General features: G+C 56.6%; 6 protein-coding genes across 6 annotated transcripts; all 6 read left to right on the top strand.

Annotated features, from left to right (window-relative positions):
* Window positions 1-852: 852 nt before the first annotated feature.
* Window positions 853-3,102, top strand: CH63R_02165 (Increased rDNA silencing protein 4; the record flags this gene model as incomplete). Its single annotated transcript, XM_018297140.1, has 2 exons — window positions 853-2,762; window positions 2,955-3,102. The coding sequence occupies 2 exons, from the start codon at window positions 853-855 to the stop codon at window positions 3,100-3,102; spliced, it is 2,058 nt and encodes a 685-aa protein (XP_018161956.1).
* A 1,070-nt stretch (window positions 3,103-4,172) lies between these two features.
* On the top strand, window positions 4,173-4,766 carry CH63R_02164 (Acetyltransferase; the record flags this gene model as incomplete). Its single annotated transcript, XM_018297139.1, has 1 exon — window positions 4,173-4,766. One exon carries the CDS (start codon window positions 4,173-4,175, stop codon window positions 4,764-4,766), a length of 594 nt encoding a protein of 197 aa, XP_018161955.1.
* A 3,650-nt stretch (window positions 4,767-8,416) lies between these two features.
* Window positions 8,417-9,859, top strand: CH63R_02163 (UMTA protein; the record flags this gene model as incomplete). The annotated part of the gene is made up of 8 exons (XM_018297138.1): window positions 8,417-8,440; window positions 8,490-8,542; window positions 8,596-8,691; window positions 8,751-8,792; window positions 8,850-8,916; window positions 8,974-9,011; window positions 9,086-9,742; window positions 9,820-9,859. The coding sequence occupies 8 exons, from the start codon at window positions 8,417-8,419 to the stop codon at window positions 9,857-9,859; spliced, it is 1,017 nt and encodes a 338-aa protein (XP_018161954.1).
* An 826-nt stretch (window positions 9,860-10,685) lies between these two features.
* CH63R_02162 (FAD binding domain-containing protein) lies at window positions 10,686-13,292 on the top strand (the record flags this gene model as incomplete). Its single annotated transcript, XM_018297137.1, has 4 exons — window positions 10,686-10,987; window positions 11,059-11,330; window positions 11,402-11,772; window positions 11,847-13,292. 4 exons carry the CDS (start codon window positions 10,686-10,688, stop codon window positions 13,290-13,292), a joined length of 2,391 nt encoding a protein of 796 aa, XP_018161953.1.
* A 599-nt stretch (window positions 13,293-13,891) lies between these two features.
* Window positions 13,892-14,896, top strand: CH63R_02161 (Metalloprotease; the record flags this gene model as incomplete). Its single annotated transcript, XM_018297136.1, has 2 exons — window positions 13,892-14,730; window positions 14,827-14,896. 2 exons carry the CDS (start codon window positions 13,892-13,894, stop codon window positions 14,894-14,896), a joined length of 909 nt encoding a protein of 302 aa, XP_018161952.1.
* A 1,045-nt stretch (window positions 14,897-15,941) lies between these two features.
* On the top strand, window positions 15,942-16,376 carry CH63R_02160 (uncharacterized protein; the record flags this gene model as incomplete). The annotated part of the gene is made up of 1 exon (XM_018297135.1): window positions 15,942-16,376. One exon carries the CDS (start codon window positions 15,942-15,944, stop codon window positions 16,374-16,376), a length of 435 nt encoding a protein of 144 aa, XP_018161951.1.
* Window positions 16,377-19,141: the final 2,765 nt, after the last annotated feature.

Here is a 19,141-nt window from a genome sequence, read left to right as displayed (position 1 = left end):
GCACGAACGTGTTTTCTGTCCTAAGGAGGGGGATATCAGAGGAGAATTACACCTTTTTCGTGTCAGTGTCCGGTGTAAGCGTCGAGATGGCATGGACCCGTTCAGGCGGGTTCTCAATGGTCCAGGTACGTACCTGCTCAAGGCCGTTGCACCTGGATACCTAGATTGGTGTCTACCTTGGGTACCTAAGGCACTACGGCGGGTCGGTACTCGAGTTACTATTGTAGTGTACGTACCCTCCGCGTGGGCCGGAAACAAGGCGCCGGGCCACCGGTTCGTTCCATCTTCAATCTTCCATCCTCCATTTCCCGTCTTCCATCTCCTGTCATTCTTCTTCGCGTTCCTCGGTCATCACTCGTCACGTCATTCGGCACTCTACAGCCATTCTCTCGCACCAAGAGCATCTTGTCTCATCAACACCGTTCTCCTCCAACCAATCGTCCAACCATCTGTCTACCCGTCCGCTCACACACCCAAAAGGGTCGTCTCCGCAGCACGCTGCAGCTCAGCCGCCGAGATGCGAACGTGACCGAATCCGCGTTCCCACTTTCTGCCTGCCGCCGACCCAGCCGAACACGAAACCCTTTTGAACCTTTCTCCGTTGGCCATTCTCTGTTCTTCTTTATCCTTTTGCGACCTCGAACCGCCAGTAGATCCGATTCACCATCCATCATTCATCCCTCTGTATAAACATTACGACACCACGAATACCCCCCACCCACCAACCGCCGCTCCCCCACGAAGCATTTCCTACTATGACCGAAGCATCGCCGATCCATTGAATCAAAACCCGACCACCCCTCCTCCGATGCCACCTTCTCCCGCGACGACACCCACTGGCTGTTCATCGCCATGACGATACACACCCACCATCACCACCACGCCCACCACGCCTCCGCCGCCGGGCCCGGCGGTGCCTCTGATGCAGCTGCTGCCCTCAAGGGCGCGAACCTCGCCTTCAACAAGACGAAGACGCAGCCGAAGCCCATCCCGCCCCCGAAACCCACCACAGGCCGTCGTCGCGGGGCAAGCCTCGTTGCCGTATCTACCGCCTCCAACTACGACCGAAGCACGAGCACGAGCCCAGTGCAACGCCAACATACAGGCACAACGAGCCTCTCGACGACCCCGGGTGACAGGGACCGCTTCGGCCGCGATGGCACGACCGACATGCGCGACCGCCTGTCCAACTTCCTCTCGTCGAGTCCTGCTGCTGCCGCTGCCCATCTGTCGCCGCACACGAGGCTCGATCCCAAGAGCCCCAGCTACATCGCCGCGACCCTTGCCGCATCCCGCAGCGTGTCGCCCACGCCGCAGCCACACGCGAGCCCCGCGTCCCTGACGCCCGCCCAGCTGAACCAGCTCCATCAGATGCAACACGCGAGGTCCGCCGGCGCCAGGAGGGGCAGGCCCGGGAGCGCCGGGTCGTCGAGCGTCGTCAGTAGCCTCGAATTGCCCGACACGACCTCAATCCCGGCGACGGGGCATCTGATACACATGTTCGAGAAGGGGGGAGGGGCCGACGGCCTTGATCCCGTCAAGAGGAGTGGCGGTGGGGTCGTGAGGCCCCAGTTGCGCCCTCCGACACCCGAGAGGGAACTTAGTCCGTCGAGGGCCAAGGCGGCAAGGATGGGCATTGTGGAAGAGGAGGCTTCCGCCGTGCAGAAGCCAGTGGTTACGAAGCCGAAGCCGAAGCCCAAGGTGAAGACGCGGCCCGTGACGCCTGCGCTGGTTTCTGAGGGGAATCCTGTGGAGGACAAGGCTACGCCGATGGCAAGGAAACCCGTGCCGGCGGCATCCAACCCGCTGCTGTCGCCGGCTCGAGTTATCCACAGGCGAACCGAGTCTGAGCAAATGGCGCCATCCAGGAAACCCCACCCTTCCATCACCATGTCACCAGAGGTTCAGTCAAAGTCGCAGCTTACTCGGGTTCCCATAACCCAGACCACCAGACCAGCGTCGAAGGTGCCTCCGGCAACACCTGAGCCGAGGAGAGCACGGCCCAAAGCCCAACAGACTGCCGCTCCCAACTCGCCGCCCGTGGTTAAACGGGCAGAAACAGTGGTGGTTTCCCCTAAGCCGACGAGACCGGCGTCCAAAGCCAAGCTGCGGCCGCCGACACCACCACAACCCCGTGGCTCAGTCGGTAAGGCAAAAGGTTCGGAAGCGCCGCCGTTGACCCAGCCTCGGAGCATGGCGTCAGTCTATGGCCATGGTCCCCCCAAGGAGCCCTTCCGTCGCCCCAGCTCCGAGGCCCGACCGTCTACCGCTGACACGAGCTCATCTAATGACACGTTCGTGTCGGCCGAGTCGGATCTTACTGCCATGCCTGACGACGGCCCAGCCCGGCCAGCTCCTCGTCCGACGCGCTCGGCTCAAAGCACGCCCGGTCGCTCCTCGGCCAACAGCTCGCCAAACCGCGCGACGCCCCGGCGGACTCCTGTGTCGTCGTCGTCGGGCACCAACATGCCCTTAAACTCTCTGTCCAACGCCATCATGGCCGGATCTCTTGCTGCATCCCGCCTGACGCCCTCGAACACGGGCAACTCGACGCTCTCGCCGGCCCCGATGCTGCCCGGGCGCACAAAGTCCCCGCGCATGCGGCAGACGCTCCGCCAGCCGCCGTCCAAGTCGGACGATGAGGATGAGATGCGCAAGAAGAAGCACCAACGCGCCAGCAACAAGCACTCGCACCGCGAGGGCGCGCGGCGGCGGTGGCGCGACGAGATCACGCTGCGCGAGCGACGGCGCTATGAGGCCGTGTGGGCCAGCAACCGCGGCGTCCTGCTTGTGGCCTCGCCCCAGTCGCCTGAGGCGCCGGCAGCTATTACTGCCCCCCCTCCCGACGCCGCCGACTGCGTCGTCAACGTCGTGGTGCGTGAGATCTGGAGGCGGTCGCGGCTGCCGCTGGAGGAACTGGCGGAGGTGTGGGAAGTGGTTGACCGCGGGCGGAGGGGCATGTTGTCCAAGGCCGAGTTCGTGGTTGGTATGTGGCTCATTGATCAGAGGCTCCGGGGGCGGAAAATCCCGATGAAGGTGAGCGAGAGTGTGTGGAACAGCGCCCAGGGCGTCAACGTGCCGCCGCCCAAGGTGAAGAAGTAATGGTTCCGCGATGGATATGTTGAGATGGGGTGAAGAGGAACGAGAAAGAGTCGAGAAGAGGGTGATGACACGGCATAGCATCTGCGTTGCATTGATACCCCCCGCTGCTGTAGAATTTTTGCACCCTGATGAATACATTCTCCGCACCGCCCGCCATGCGCCGGGCGTTGTTCTAGTAGTCCCCTACTCACCGCATGGCGCTGCTGAACGTCTGCCATCATGCACTTGCGATTACCGAAAAGGGGACACATGAGTGAAAGATATCGCTGATATCATGTTTGCCCAGCACATGCGGGGTATCTTGAGAATGCCATGGATGCGTTGTGAAAAGCAAGGGACTTCGATGAGGGTACTCCCATGAGGGGCGATGAAGATCGTACTTCTCCGCCGAGACGCCCGGAGCGTGTTCCGGCAAGATGTGGGGCACCACAACGACAATTGACGAGATGTGGGTCCCGGGCACCCGCGCGCCCTTCGGATGACCTGGGAACGACATGGCTTTTGACATGGCTGACGGTGGATCCACTTTAAGCGGCGCCCGGCGCGGGCCCGGGGTGAGTTTGTGAGTTTCTGACATGGTTACCGTGTGGATACCGATTTGGGCTCGGGTGTCTGACCAGTGATTTTTGAGAGGACTCAGCCATACCCTGTGTCTACTTGTCTCCGTGCTGTGCGAATCTCGGAGCTTTGGGGGGCGCTCCCCGGGGGAGAGGATCTGGAACCCGGAGTGTTTTTGGAGATGACAACTCTTGCGAGACGAAAGAGCAGAGGGGAAATGCTCTCACCCCCCCCCCTGTTTGTAGCCATCGTTCATCTCGTTCAGTCTGTATGCATTCTCAGAACTTGGGATATAAAGCACGTCGTCCGTCGCTCTGAACATGTAAGAGTCGAAGACATAGGCGCAACAACAACGAAAAGAAAAGGACATCGGACAAGCTCGTCAAGCGGCCAGACTGCCACTTCAACTTGATACATCCAAGATACAAGACCACACAACAAATAAGCAAACAAACAAACAAACAAACACACACACACATCTCTTAACGACAACCAACAACCAACCACCGACAATGACGGTCCCATCCCCCGGACACGCCCTCTCCTTCCGCCCCGCCACTCCCGCCGACATCCCCGCCCTCCTCCCGCTCATCCGCTCCGCCTACCACGGCGCCTTCCCCAGCAGCTCCGCCGAGGCCGACATCTTCGCCGCCAAGCGCGCGACCGAGGCCACCCTGCTCGCCAAGATCGCGGCGCCCGAGGTCGTCGTCCTCCACGTCACGGACGCCGCCTCGACTTCCTCCTCCGCCGCGGCGACGGCCGAGGCGCTGCCGCCGTTGCCGCCGTTGTCGTGCTGCGAGATCGCGCGCAGCGCCGGGGACGCCGGGCTCGCGCACTTTGGGCTCTTCGCCGTCGACCCGGCGAGGCAGGCCGGCGGCGTGGGCGGGGCCGTGCTGCGCTACGCCGAGGAGCTCGCGAAGCGGGCGTGGGGCACCCGGCGGATGGAGATGACGGTGCTCTGGATGCGGACGGGGCTGGTCGCGTACTACGAGCGGAGGGGGTACCGGCGGACGGGGGAGAGGCGGGAGTTTCCCTACGCGGAGCTATACGAGGGCGAGGCGTTGCGGGACGATTTATGGTTTGTGGTGTTGGAGAAGGAGCTGTGACGGGATGCAGTATGTGGGGGGGGGGGGGGGTTGCTTGGGGGGTTTGGTCTTTGGAAAGCGAGGGGAATGGGCGCATTGGCATCGGAGTCTCCATGGATGGGAGTAGACATATACGGGAGGATGTTTGGTTTCTGTTCGCTAGCTTGGACATGGGTCGTTGGAACACGGGTCTGGAGTGTGCTATCAGTCCCTGAAAATTTTCTTGTCTTGAACACAAGAGGTTACAACGACGAACTCGCCGTCTCCGTCACACACCTCTCGCCTTCGAGACTCGTGGACCTAAACAGATCCGATCTGGACCGTCGCGTCTTGACCCCGCGGCCCTCGGTGCCGCCGCGGAAGACGCCTGCGGGGAGGGTGGGGGAGCATCGTGTGCGAGGAGCTTGGAGGCGGTAGTATAGACTAGTTTGGTACATGGCAGACGGTACTAAGCAGATGCAGCAAGTGAATTCGTAACGGGTGCAACGTAGCCTACAGTTCTGCGAACTACAACCTTGGGCGCAGCATCGCTGCCGAGTCTCGTGCGAAGCCGACAACGAGTCCTGACTTACAACGCTTGGCCGAGATGCATAGCCAAGGAAGGTTACGACCGTTTGACGCCCCATGGGACCAAGTTGGAAGGTCTTTGATCTAGCTTTGATCTAACTAGATCCGATCTAAGCACCCGCCCAGGTCGTCCGTACAGCGCGTTGCTGATGCGCGGGACTAGGGCAGTTGGACGCGGGGTACACCTGGTAAATCCCCCGGCTGGATGCAACTCCAACCAAGTCGACATTGCGAGCCGATTGGGTCGCAAGTAGAACGATGCTGCCTGATGTCATTCGAGGCTCCATCCTCGCGGCGGAATCCAAGTCCACCACGCATGGCTCGTGTTGTTGGCAGGTGCTTGGAATCGCTTCTAGAGACGCTTCTGCGAGGGAAGAGTGGCTACTGACTAGCATGGTGGGCCTTGGAACGCGCTCGAGGGAAGGTGAGAGTTGCTTGTTGACTCTAGGAGAGAGGAGCCGTCGTAGTCGTATGAAAAGAATCAGCATTCTCCTCGTAGCTTTTTGGTGCAATTAGTTTCAATGTGCAATGCGCGGGCCCTGGGGCAGGACACAGCTGCTCGCATCACAGGAGCATCGAACCCAGATCGTGAGAAATGGCCCATTTCAGGGGCCACACCAACTAGATCACGAGTCTTCGCACAGTGGCAGCGTTCATTCCATTAAGGGGTGCCCTGGAAGTTAGGGGGGATGGTCATGGTGATCCTGCCGTGGCCTGTCCCCATGATGCTGCTTTCAGTAAAGGACGGCGCTCTCTCCTCCCGTTGCACGAGCCTCTGACATGCCTCTTGATCAATCTCTCTTTCCCCTTATCCTGTAACATCCAAGTCCATGTTCATATCACGCTTCCCGAATGGTCCAGAAGAGTCAAGATTGCTCGCTGTCGGAAATCGGTCTATTTATTGATCACTTGCCCCTTCTCATCGTCTCGAGTCCTGGCCGCACAAAGCGAATTCTGCCAAGCGACACAACAAGTACACTGGCATCGGGTGCCACGGTTGCCACCACAGTCTGACACTGCCTTTGCGAGTCCAAAGCCACCAACTCGTGTCTATCCCTAGAGATATTCTACGGTCATGGCCATAGAGATAAATAGAAAAGCTGCTCGCGCATTGTATCTTCTCACTGGAAGAACAAACATATCATGACATGAGAACTCAGAGACACGATCCTAGGAGTCTTACACCCCCTCCTCCATCCAGGAGGGGGGGGAACTGCTCCTTGGTCGCGCTTTCTCATCGCCGTTCTCTGAACATGATGGAGGGAAGACCAGCCTCTCCCTCAAGGCAACACCCACACTTTCACCGGACCATCAGAAGCAGGAAGAAGCCCAAGCATTATTCCCTCAACTAAAGCCAGCAATACCATCTGCCCCTAGGAGCCCATGATATATCATGTCAGAATGTGTCGATTGTTTTCAACACAGTTTCAATGATGAACTCTAAACCCATCCTAGCGTGCAGCAATACCTACTCTTTTGTTGGCACTTTTTCGAACCTCTTCCCCTTTTATAAGGACTTTGGTCTCGTGTGCTACCAAGGTGCACCAGGTTCCAAAATCCTTGCTGGACTTACTTTTCTGTTTCCACAATCCTAGAAAACCTACTTGCATCTAGGTTCGGGAGAACAATGGAAACATGGTCAATATCCAAGTCGGAGTTGAACCAAAACCTTGAGCATCAATAGACACGTCACCAGGGGAACCATTCAGCCACGGAGCCGCGCACTGCAGCAAATGTAGCAGCAAAAGGCGGCAAGAGGGTGGGAGGGAGTCGCTGAACGAAGGAGGCGTGGTTTAGTCCTGCTCTTTCTGACATCGTGGGCGTTGGTTTGGTTTGGTTTGGTTGGTGCAGGGTCGGAGATCGGCGAGGCAGGCATATGGCTAGGGAATTCGCCTACAGTCTATCAAGGGAGCACGGTTCCTGTCTGCATACAGCGTCATCCAGTTTTAGGTTTCAAGCTGAGCTCAGGAGGGAGACGGAGACCCATCCACGGACTCAAAGGGGTGACCTCGAGATGGCAGAACCTTCGATACACATCGCCCGATATCTTTCGGATTTCATGGGAGTACTTCCCATAGACTTTCACGACAAACAGATGCCTGGGCGGCAAAATTTGTATAGACCAAGTTCTCCCGGCGAAGGGGACAGCATTTGACCGCGTAGATTTGGTGGGTGCCGCACTCTGAAAGTCGGGACTGGCATGTTTCTGCAGTTTCATATTCTTGTAGGTAGATACCAGATCGTGTGCACGATGGCTCTGCTGCATAACCAATAGTCGTTCATGCTGCTCGTTGCTTGCAACCCCTGTACTGCGGAGCAGGGACTGGCACAGGGGTATGATCCACCGTCCTCCGCCGCTGCTTTTGATGCTGTTGATTTCCGGGAATCAGACTTGACATGAACTCTCAAATAACCGTGCAGGTCTAGGGGCAAGACTTTACCGCGAAAGCCTCTCACCGCTATCAGCTCCATCCGTTCGTGGCAGCAAAGGCATTTCGAAAAAGCTCGCTTGCAACAAGGACAACACCCCGGCCACCCCTCCAACGATCAGGACCGGGGAGGCATGACGACGAAACCTGCAAACCCCTGCAAGCTGTTGGTTCCTGAGTTGCTCGGTGAAGATTGAACTTGCAACCAACTGTCAACTGCAGATGAGTCCGGTTGAATGATTCGTTAGCTTTGCAGCTGCCCCCCTGGCCTTGCATAACGGCTGATTATCTTCTCGAGTATCCGCGCGCGCTCTCCTGTCAATTCGGTTGGTGCTAAGATCTTTGCTGCCACGGCCCCTTCAGTATGCGGACTGTCTCAGCAACATGCCCAGAACCTAGCATCATGTCCTGGCCTGCAGATTTGACCCTGCAGGTGCCGCATGCATCATTGTTTGCTCCCCACTTGCGGACTTCTGGTCTCTACCAGGAACTGATCCTGCGAATTCCGCGGCGGAACTCCCTCCTGGGCCAAACCCCCTTTCCTCCTCTTCTTCAGAAACTCTCGCCCTCTCGCCCTTCCAGCTCCTCTTGATATACATACCCTGGCGGCCAGCGTTTCATCTGGCCAAAATACGTCTTGATTACGACACAAAACAACGCTGTTTCATACATGCAATGGCGCAGGAGCCAATCCAGTTTGTAAGTGCCGAGGCCTAGGACCATATCTATTCAAGCTGATCTCTTCCAGAATCCCGCGGTAGTGGGCGACCTCGACGATGAGGGCTTTTCGGAAACGATGACGTTAGTTTTATGGTCCTAGTCATCTGATTCAACAGGCTGGTAACGCTTCACAGTCTACCCGGGTCGACTCTATCGCTGAGTGCTAGCGTCAGGGAGTACCGAACTATCCACGGCAGAACCTTTCAGACATCCAGCACCACCGATTATTTGTGAGTGGACGAGGATGGTGTGTTTGTCACCACTGTAGCTGATATGCGTTGTGGCCCAGATACCCAAACGACGAAGAACAGATCGAAGGCTTCGACATCACGTATGTGAGACGCTAGAGGTCGTCATCCTCCTCCCCGACTGACTCAAAACACACAAGACACCACTACTTATTGATGCTCATGGACGACAAACTGTTTGGCTGTCCGTTCGAGAAAGGCCACAACGTAAGTAAGAGTCGGGTTTAACTTATTCACTGCCCCCAATGGTCTAAGAATCTTTAGGTATTGGATATTGGAACCGGAACCGGAATCTGGGCCATGTATGTACCCCCAAAAACCTGTCGTTCTTCTTGAAGACGCACGATCCCGAGCCGACCCTTACATACCTACTCAGCGACTTCGCCGATGAGTTCCCAGGCGCCGAAGTGATCGGAACAGACATTTCAGCCATCCAGCCGGGCTGGGTCCCGCCGAACTGCAGATTCCAGATCGACGACGCCCAGCTGGACTGGACCTTCAAGAAGGACCACTTCGACTTCATCCACGCCCGGGGCCTCTCTGGCGGCATCGACGACTGGCAGCGCCTCTACGACCAGGCCTTCGAGCACCTCGCGCCCGGCGGCTGGTTCGAGAGCATGGAGGCCGACAGCCAGGTCCGCTCCGATAACCCGGGCGTCGAGGCGGACCCGGACCACGTCTTCAAGCAGTGGGCGCCCCTGTTCTGGGAGGCCGGCGACAAGACGGGCCGCACGTTCCGCGTGGCGCAGGACGACGGCCGGACCCCGACCCTCATGGAGACTTGCATGCGCAACGCCGGGTTCGTCGACGTCGAGCTCAGGCAGTGGAAGATCCCCGTGGGCGGGTGGGCGAAGGACGGGAGGCACAGGGAAATCGGCTACTTCGCCGCGTTGTACGTCGACCAGGGGCTCGAAGGGTGGGCGTTGAGGCCGCTGGGCGAGATCCTGGGGTGGAGCTACGAGAGGCTCCTCGCCTTCACCGCTGGGATGCGCAACGCTCTTCGAGACACAAAGTCGTTGCCGTACTTCAACTAGTAAGTTCACTCCCAATCCAAGCCATAAGAAAAGTGTTTCTGTGGCCTGGCGCAATTCTGGTCTGACATTACTACAGTCATGTGGTCTACGGCCGGAAGCCGATGCCAGACGTTTGAGGCCGGGGATAGTAGAAGTCAAGCATCAAAGTTTTAGTCTGTATCGGTGCAGCAATTTGGGAGTTTCGCCATCAACTACAGCCCTGGCTACATCACGAGCCGTTCTCTTCGTCGTAACACAGTGGGCAATAAGAGAAGTTAAAACCTCGCCCGCCAATCATCTCCTTGGCATAGCACCCGCCCTCAAGCTTGCAACGTGTATATGCCCAATAATAGTTCCTCCAATTACGGATTCCTCCTCGAGTTCGCCTATTTTATTATCAACCTTGGGAATCCCAAGAATCGGTTCTCTCTCTTTCTCTCTCGGTTGTCCTTCCCCTCGACAACACAACGGTGAAGAATAGGGCCGTTCACCTTGGTTGACCAATGCAAGTGTACCTGCGCGTCACTGCGTTGTGGCGGGGATATTAATAACGTTGATCTAGCATTCTAAGCAGAACTCAAAGTCCGTGTTTTCGTAATCGGAGACCCGAAAACAGGTTGTCGGGAGTCGATGTGGGATCTCGTGGGTTTTCTCCGGTGTCTTGGTCCGACTCGGCTCCGAGTTGCCTGTTCAAGCGACTAAAACACGGCATTTACGGACAGGACAGGCTTCTCAACTCCACTGCTATTAATGTAAGTTGGGAATACGTCAGCGACTCATCGATGATTTACGGGGCCTTGTTGAAACTGCCGCTCAAATGAAAATGGCCTGCGAACATATTTAAGGCGCCGAGCTTTTCGCATTCTGTGTCTGGCCTCTTTTCTCTCTGTGCCTCACAGTCAGCAACCAGGTTCACTTAAAAACACCCTTTTCGGCTTGCCTGACAAGACCGATCATCTCACCATGTCTCCCAAAGAGTTCACAGTCCTCATCGCCGGCGGGAGTATAGCCGGCTTGACGCTGGCCAACCTGCTCGAGCGGCTCGGCATCAGCTACACCATTCTCGAGGCACACCACGAGATGGCACCCCAAGTCGGCGCGAGCATCGGCATTCTCCCCAACGGCTCCCGCGTCCTGGACCAAGTCGGCCTCTACGACGAGATCAGGAAGCTCATCGACGAGCCTCTCTTCACAATGTCCCTCCGCGACTCCGAGGGCAACTCGGCCAGCCAGTACCTCGGTATCGGCGAGCAGTTTAGGAAACGGTGAGCAGTCCACGAGGGTTGGTACAGAGACTCGGGCCGTTTTGCTGACAAACCCCCTTCCCCCCAAACAGCCACGGCTATGATGTCGTTTTCGTGGATCGCCAGATGATCATCGAAGCGCTGTGGAAAAACCTGAAGAACAAGGACCGCATCCTCGTTGGCAAAAAAGTCACTGGCGTCTCGCTCGAGCCGTCCGGCGTCAGGGTGGCAACGTCCGACGGCCAGTCGTACACCGGAGACATCTTGGTGGGTGCGGACGGCATTCACAGCAGAGTCCGCAGCGAGATGTGGCGGCTCGCGGACACACTCGAGCCCGGTTACATTCCCGCCTCGGAGCATACAGGTACGTGAAGCATGCCTTGCGCAGGTGGCGGCGACCTCCAGAGACCACAGGTTAGCTGACGGATCGCTCAGAGTGCCTACCGACGGTCTACAAGTGCATCTTCGGCATCTCCATCATGAAGGACTGGAGTGCCGGGACGACCCAGACCAACTTCAACAAGCACTTCTCCTACCTCGTCATCGCCGGCCCTCGAAACAGAGTCTACTGGTTCCTCTTCGTCAACATGGGCAAAACGCACTACGGGCCGGAGCTCCCGCGCTTCAGCAAAGAAGACGAGGACAAGCTCGTCAAGGAGCACCGCGACGACAAGATCACGGAAAGCCTCACTTTTGGGGAGCTGTACTCCGCCAAGATCTCTTCTGTTCTCACCCCGCTCCCGGAATACGTGTTCAAGAAATGGCACTTCAACCGCATCATGACCATCGGAGACGCAGCCCACAAGGTAACTAGCCCCCGTGAACCAACCATGTCGTGACTCGTTAATCCATTGTCCAACGGGCTGACACACACGTTCAGTTCGAACCCATCGCCGGCCAGGGAGGCAACAGCGCCATCGAGACGGCCGCGGTCCTGGCGAACAACCTGGCAAACCTGCTCAAGACATGTCCCTCCGGCGGCCCCACCACCGACCAGATCCACGACGTCTTCCTCCAGACGCAGAAGAAGCGCGAGCCGCGCGTCTGGGACCTCGTCAGGGCGTCCCACAACGAGCAGCGGTATGCCGCCATGGAGAGCCCGCTGCTGGAGTTCGTCGCGCGGTACATAGTGCCGAAGGTGTCCGTCGACGACAAGGAGGCCCCGTGGAGCACAAACATCGAGGGCGGACACAAGCTGGACCTGTTGGACACGCCCAAGAGGCCGCACGCCACCCCCTTCTTCGACGAGCTCGCCAGCCGGCCTCTGGGGTCGCCGACCCTGCCCAAGCTTGCTGTGGCAGCCGCCCTCTGCGGGATCTTTTACATCGCCCAGAGAGTCTTACGCCTCAACCCGGAGGCCTTTGCAGGAGACCAAAGCTTCCTCGGCCAGCCCCTGAAGAGCGAGTTCACCGGCTTCGCTCCGATCGACGCCATCTTGTCGCTGCTCACCTGGGCGTTTTCTGAGGCCACGTCCGGCCCCGATCCCAACAGGAAACTGCAGTGCTTCTACTTCATGACGAACCTGATCCCCATCATCTACATCTGGACGGTCGAGGGCTACCGCAACGGCAACCACCTGTCGCTCGTGTCGTGGCCATCGCTGTTCGCCGTGTACCAACTGGTCGGCATCGGCAAGGTCGCGCCCATCTACTTCCTCGTCAGCCTGTACACGACCCGGAGGGGCGTCTACACCCGACCGACGGGCCGGCCGATCCCATCCTCTGTTGCGAAGGTCTTGCCCGTGTCTCTGGTCCTGGGGTACATCGTGCCGACGATGCTCATGTTCCTCCAGTACGGCGACAGCGTGGTGCAGCAGAATGCCATCGCCTTCTGGCAGCCGTCCCCCGTCTACGTCTCTGCCCTGACCTGGGTCCTTTCCGGCGCCCTGGCGTACGTGTCGCGCACCAAGTCGCTGGACTGGGAGATTTTCGAAAACAAGGACCTGGCGTCGCTGCGCGTCGGCTACGCCCTCTGTTTCTTCGCGACCGCGACCCTGCACGTCGCCGCCGTGGCGTACGCGCGCCTGAGTCCCTCGGTGTCTCTCCGCGGGGCGTTCCTGGACCTGCCGACGGTCGCATCGATGGGTCTGGGGAACAACCTCGTCGGGTTTTGGAAGTACGACATGCTCCTCTGTTTCGCGGCGGTCGCCGTCTGGTGTCTGTACAGCGTGTACGAGCTGCGCCGGCTCGGGTACGTGACGACGCGGGCGGCGATCGGGGCCGCGGTGTTGACTTTGGCGGGGCACGTTCTCGTCGGACCGGGTGCGACTTACGCCGCTTTGTGGGCTTGGAGAGAGGATGTCGTCGCGGGATTGGTGAAAGAGTGATGATGATGGACGGCGATGGGGAGAGTATGTGCGGTGTGGTTGGTTGGTGGTCACAAGCTTCTTCACAACATGAACTCGTATAGACTTGTTCGCAAACCATGCCTGGTTGGTTTAGAGTTATAAATTGACTATGTTCTTACACGGGTTGGTTGCAATCATGTGTTCGGTGAGGAGGGGCCGAAAGAAACCAGCTGAGCCCGACAACCTTGCTTGGACCAGGGGGTTGTGAGTTGTGCTCGTTTAGGAAGGTGTTTTCTCTCAGGATAAAACGGGATCAACGGTGGTCATACCGGGAATGCTGTTTAGACGACGGAGTTCTCGGTCGATGTCCGACAGGGGTCCCGGCATTGGCAACTGTTTATAGATGCTTGAACCGGTTCCAAGAGCCAATGACGACTCGAGCGAAGTGGACTCGCCGGCAAATACGAGGAAAGCGGATACGCCCCGGCCTTCTCCATAGATGTATAGCGTCGGGCCAAGAAATGAAAGACACGAAGAGATTCGACAGATAAGAAGGCGGCGGCGACGCCAGCTCGTCGGCTCCAGGGAAGCCAACGCAAAAGTCCAACAGAGAGACCAGAGTATTCAACAACGCAAACATGAAGGCCGTGATGCTCGGATTGGCCTCGCTGGGCCTCGCCAGCGCCGTCCCCGGGCAGCAGCAGCAGCAGCAGCGACCGGGTCCCATCCGCCGTGGGTGTCAGGTCCCCGACGACGGCGTCATCCCGGACGTCGCCGCCCAGCTCGCCGGCAAGACCGCCCGCCGCCAGGCCTACCCGAGCAACTTCACCGTCGACGTCAACTTCCACCTCGCCAGCACCGAGGCCGAGGCGGACCTCATCACGGACGCCATCGTCGACGCGCAGTGGACGGTGCTGCACGACGCCTTCGCCCGGTACGACATCAACCTGCGCCTCAACTCGACCGAGCGCGTCGTCGACAACAGAACGGGCTCGGCCTTCCTCGTCTACGAGGGCCCCGAGGCCGGCTGGGTCAACTACCAGGCCGAGTACGACGCCTACCTCAAGGCCACCCGGCGCGGCGGCTACGACGCGCTGAACCTGTACTTCTTCAGCAGCTACTCGCCCGGCGCGACGGGCTACTGCCAGTTCCCCACCGTCATCGCCGACCCGGACAGCCTCACCTTCTACAGGGACTCGTGCCAGCTCAGCGCCATGACCATGCCGGGCTTCACCGTCGAGCAGGGCGGCTTCGAGGACTGGAACCTGGGCCACCTGGCCGTCCACGAGGCCGGGCACTGGTTCGGCCTCAACCACACCTTCGCCGGCGGCTGCTCCGACAACCCGGGCGACTTCGTCGCCGACACGCCCGCCCAGAGGTGGGAGGTCTACGGGTGCCCCGCCGACTCGGACACCTGCCCCGACCAGCCCGGCCTGGACCCCATCCACAACTTCATGGGCTACACGGCGGATAGTTGGTATGTTGTTCCTGTTCCCGGAGACTCTTTCCCCGTCTGGTGCTGTTCAAAATGAGGTGTCGATCTAACCTTTTTTGGGCCTTTTTTTTTTTTTAGCACGAACGAGTTCACGCCTGGGCAGAAGGACCGCATGTTTTCGACTTTCTTCGGCTGGAGAAGAAAATAGAGCGCTGAAGCTCGAAGTAGATAATATCTTGTTTTCGGATGTGTTCCAATACTTACTTTGATTTCCTCATTCTGTATTTTCCCACTGGCTATATTGTAAATATTGCGAATGAAGTGTGAGTGTCATGAGCGCACCAGATCAGGTGTCCGTGTCAGATTTGCCTACAGATGGTGTAGACTGTGTAAATGAAAATTAAAATAAAACCCCTCAATTGAAAGAAACCCCCCCTCCCCAGCCAAGCTTAGTGCTATATCTAGGCTGTCGGAAGGCTCTGGCTGACGAGGATGTGAATCACAGAGCGGTGGCTGGGGTTTAAAAAATTAGAACATCTATGAAGTTTTAGTGTGGAAACGAATGAAGTGCTTGCGTAGCCGAAATACGCCACGCGAAAACCCTCCGCAAATGCAGCAAAAGCTCTTCTTTCAATGACAAATATTCCACCGGATTCTGCGATGGAGTGGGTTTACTTCCCTCAGGCATCGCTTTCGCCAGCAGCTGGGTGGAAACATGTCACGCTGAAGCAGAAAGTAGGTGGCGAAAAAGGTGTGTGTCACTTCTCGTCAACAGGTTCCGTGTTAGACTTGCGCGCTCCCCTAAATACCGTTCTCGGAAACTTCTGTCTTCACTGCTGCACTAACCTTCCAGGTGTCTAGACTTTGTGGCTCCTGTGCCCAAAGTAAGTTTGTCGGTGCCGTAGTACTGTCATGATGGCCTCAACAGGGTGGAGCCGTCTTCTTCACCTCTTTGGCACCGGAACAATCATTCTTCCAAACCGACATCATCTACAGTCATACTTCGATTTCTCTCCGCACCCAGACGTAGAGAAGTCATGCCACTCTCAACAAACGACTCCTAGACGCACACACAAATAGCCCTTAAGTTATCTATCTATACACTTCAATCACCCTCCTTCGTCTGCTTCGTTCGGTCCCGGTTCGCTCTTGCGGCTAGCGAGTCTTCGGCAGACCAGGTCACAAGGTGCGACATTAATATTTACTTCCAATGGGGCAGGCGGCTAACTTTCCACAATGAAGCAAAACCCAAGATGCTGTCATATCTCGCCGCCGTCGGAGCGGTTTGGGTCATCAAACGAATGATGCAAATGGAAATCTTCGCTCCCCAGGTCATCGACAACCGCCTCAACCCCGTCCACCTGGCCATCGGCATCCGCTGCTACCAAATCCAGACGGAGGTTTTGGGCATACCCGAGCAATACGGCCTCTTCTCGTCCGGTCCCCCCCGTCTCCAAGTTTTTCAAGGCAGCACGATTCCGACTTTGTATTTGTCCATCGCTTTCCCGGTTGTGGTCTTGGTGGTGGCAATGCTGTATTTGAGGAACGAGAACACGAACATGTGGCCCTTGGTGGGATTGGTTGCTTGCGCGATAACCATATACGCCCTACTCTGGTACATGCTTTGTGTCGACCCTCGCCGCGCTCCAGATTACGAATGGAATGATTGGAAGCCACACAAGGATTGAGGCTGGCTTTCTCAGATGATTGAGAAGCTGCACGGGCTTACTCACCTCAACAAGCCTGCATGGTAACTGCAAAGCGCGGTTGAAAAGCAGGAGAACGGCGGGAATTGCCGGAGGAGGCAGGAGACCTTGAGCCTTCATGGCATCTTGAAACATCTGAATGTCATCCGCCTGGAGAAGCGCACAGTCGGGGAAGGAGGATGGGCTGGCCTTGGGTCTTTGGGGAAAGCGGATGAGCAGGGCAAGGCTCGATTTGTAACCCGCGAATGCTAATTCCCCATCAGTCTCCTGGTGCTCGGTTTGCTCACCAATTCACTGATGATCTTTGATGATTGTCATGATGATGGCGTGATCCCGGTTGAAGAAGTGGAATAAGTGAAACATCGGCATGCGCATGTTGTCTGCTGAGATCCTACGATGTTTCATGGCTCGGCTCTCATTCTGTAAAAGATTCAATGCCGTAACTAAGTGTAGCGTCGCCCTAAATTCCATTAATCCCTCCTGGTGGTCCAGACCTGTACTTTACTTTCTTAGGTGGGTGGGTACCTTCCTACCTTCCTACCCAGGGACAAGCGAAGCGGTAAGCAAGGTGTTGCATGCAGCACCCTCCTTCTGCTTTGCGACCTCGGTTCCCTTCCTCGCTCTTGCCTCCTCGCTCTTGTTTCCCTCCTCGTTCTTCGCTCCTCCCTCTTTCCTCCATCTTCTCTCCCTTTCCTCATCACCATCCATAATTCGCCATGGCATACTACAATCTGCTCTTCTTCGCCTCCTTAGGTCTGATCTTCGAGATCTCGGATCGGCTTCTCGGCCGGTCTACTTTGGGTCTCTTGGTGTCGTTGATGACCCGAGGAAAGGCGACTGATGAACTTTCTCCTCCGACCGCTTCTCCCCAAGAAGAAGCTCCCTCCGGCGAACATCCTCCGACGCCCATTCACAAACACTCCACCACCATGGGCAATAACACCCATTAACAATTCTCCTTCTCCAATAGAGAATCCTCCTCCATTGTGAGGTTCTCCTCTGTTGACGACCGAGTTTTTCCTCCGCCGAGTCGTCGGCGATTCATCTATCGCGGTAGCGACAGCCGTCTCTCCAACGAATAACTTCGAACGTTGAAGCCTCCTCTTTCACCGAGATGAACCCCCTGCTCTGATGAAGCACTTGTCGAACAAACTCCTCCTCCAAGGAATCAACCTCCGCGACAAACCTCATCGTCCGATCGAGCATCCTCCTTCCGTATCGAACGAAGCCAACACTGCCGGAGATGGCCCTTCCAATCAACCATGGCCGACAAACTGTTGATTCTAGAGTCAGTTCGCCTCCAATTGATATTCATCTTCTTCGGCGCAGCCCATCTTTCTGCCTGGAAGGCTCCCGTCACCAAGCAGGGTTTGTCCATTGACTGGTTTTCCGCCTGTCACGGAATCGGTTTTCGTTAAGTCAGCTTGCATCTTGGATAGCAGACCTGTACATATATTCAAATTGATAGTCATTTCCGTTACTCGGTTGAAACAGTTGATGCTGTGTCTGGTTTTGCCAATGTAAAATATGAACACGGTCCATTGGCCAGCAAACTTGCCACTTCAGTTACGCAAAGGTCTGTAACAGAAACCCTCTACTAAATATCTTGTCTCCAATGCCTCCAGACATAGAAAACTCACCAAGAAAGGGATTAAGCCTGAAAAGAGCAGCAGTAGAGGAGACTGTTGCCTGATAGCAAGTTAAGATTTGGCTTGGATACTTAGTGAGTTCATAAATGACGACAATGTCTCAAATAGTGTAGGTGTGGCCTCTGAACACCGGAAAGAGAGGCAACATAATCATCGCAGGACTCGATAATTAGCACATACGACCATACCCACTGGAGAACTCGGGATCCCGTCCGCTCTCCCATAGATAAGCCAGTGAGGGCTAGAGTAGTAGTCAGGTCGGTGACGACTGGCGAATGCCTGGTGTTGTATGTTTTTTGCCTTTTTCCCTACAATCTTCCATTTTATGAGGTGTTCGGCCAGCCGAGCACTGCCAGCCCCACTTGGTGCCAGCCCAGCTCCAGCTTTACGAAAACAAGAGCCTTTCCTAAATGCAACAAACAATATTTGCAATGATTAGGGTAACCTCTTTTTTCCCCTGCTATTGCTAGTAACATACTCCTGTTTTTTTAATGGAATAGCTTCTTTGTATGCAGATAAGTAGATTCTACAAGTTGATGCGTAGGGTAGAATGATAACAATAGCTTGCAGAAAAGAACGCAAACTGTGTTTGTCGTGCAGTTGATCCCTGAAGCAAACAAACAAGCAGGAAAGCAACCTGTACTATAAAAGAACATAACACAGCTGAAGCATTCACAGATGGAGACATATTTCCTGTTTTTCTTCTTCCTTCTATCCCTTTTTTGTTGTCTTTTCAATGCCTTTCCCTTCCTTATCTCCTAGACAAGACAAAGTTGAGTTAAGCGCAGGGCTGGCCCGGGGAAAAGACCTTGCATGGTGATGGTAACTGGTTTGGCACTTTGACCGGGGCACCGTGGCTCCATCCCCAGGAACAATGAGCTTTCCAGCGTTCTGAATGGTCTGAAAGGATGCAGAGAGCCCCCCCTGGGTTGGGCGACATGAGCCCACCCCCGTCGACTCGGTCGGTCGCAGGCTTAAGTAATGCCTCTGCCCGTCCAGTGCCAACCTTTCAAGCCTGATGTAGAAAACTTCAATGGTCTTTGGTTCTCACTCCTCTCACTCCTCTTACCTTGCTCCTCATCTCTTCTCAGTCTCACT

Source organism: Colletotrichum higginsianum, chromosome 2 (genome assembly GCF_001672515.1).
Source record: "Colletotrichum higginsianum IMI 349063 chromosome 2, whole genome shotgun sequence".
NCBI lineage: Eukaryota > Fungi > Ascomycota > Sordariomycetes > Glomerellales > Glomerellaceae > Colletotrichum > Colletotrichum higginsianum.
Note: the sequence above shows the minus strand (reverse complement) of the source record. Positions and strands in the feature narration are given on the sequence as shown.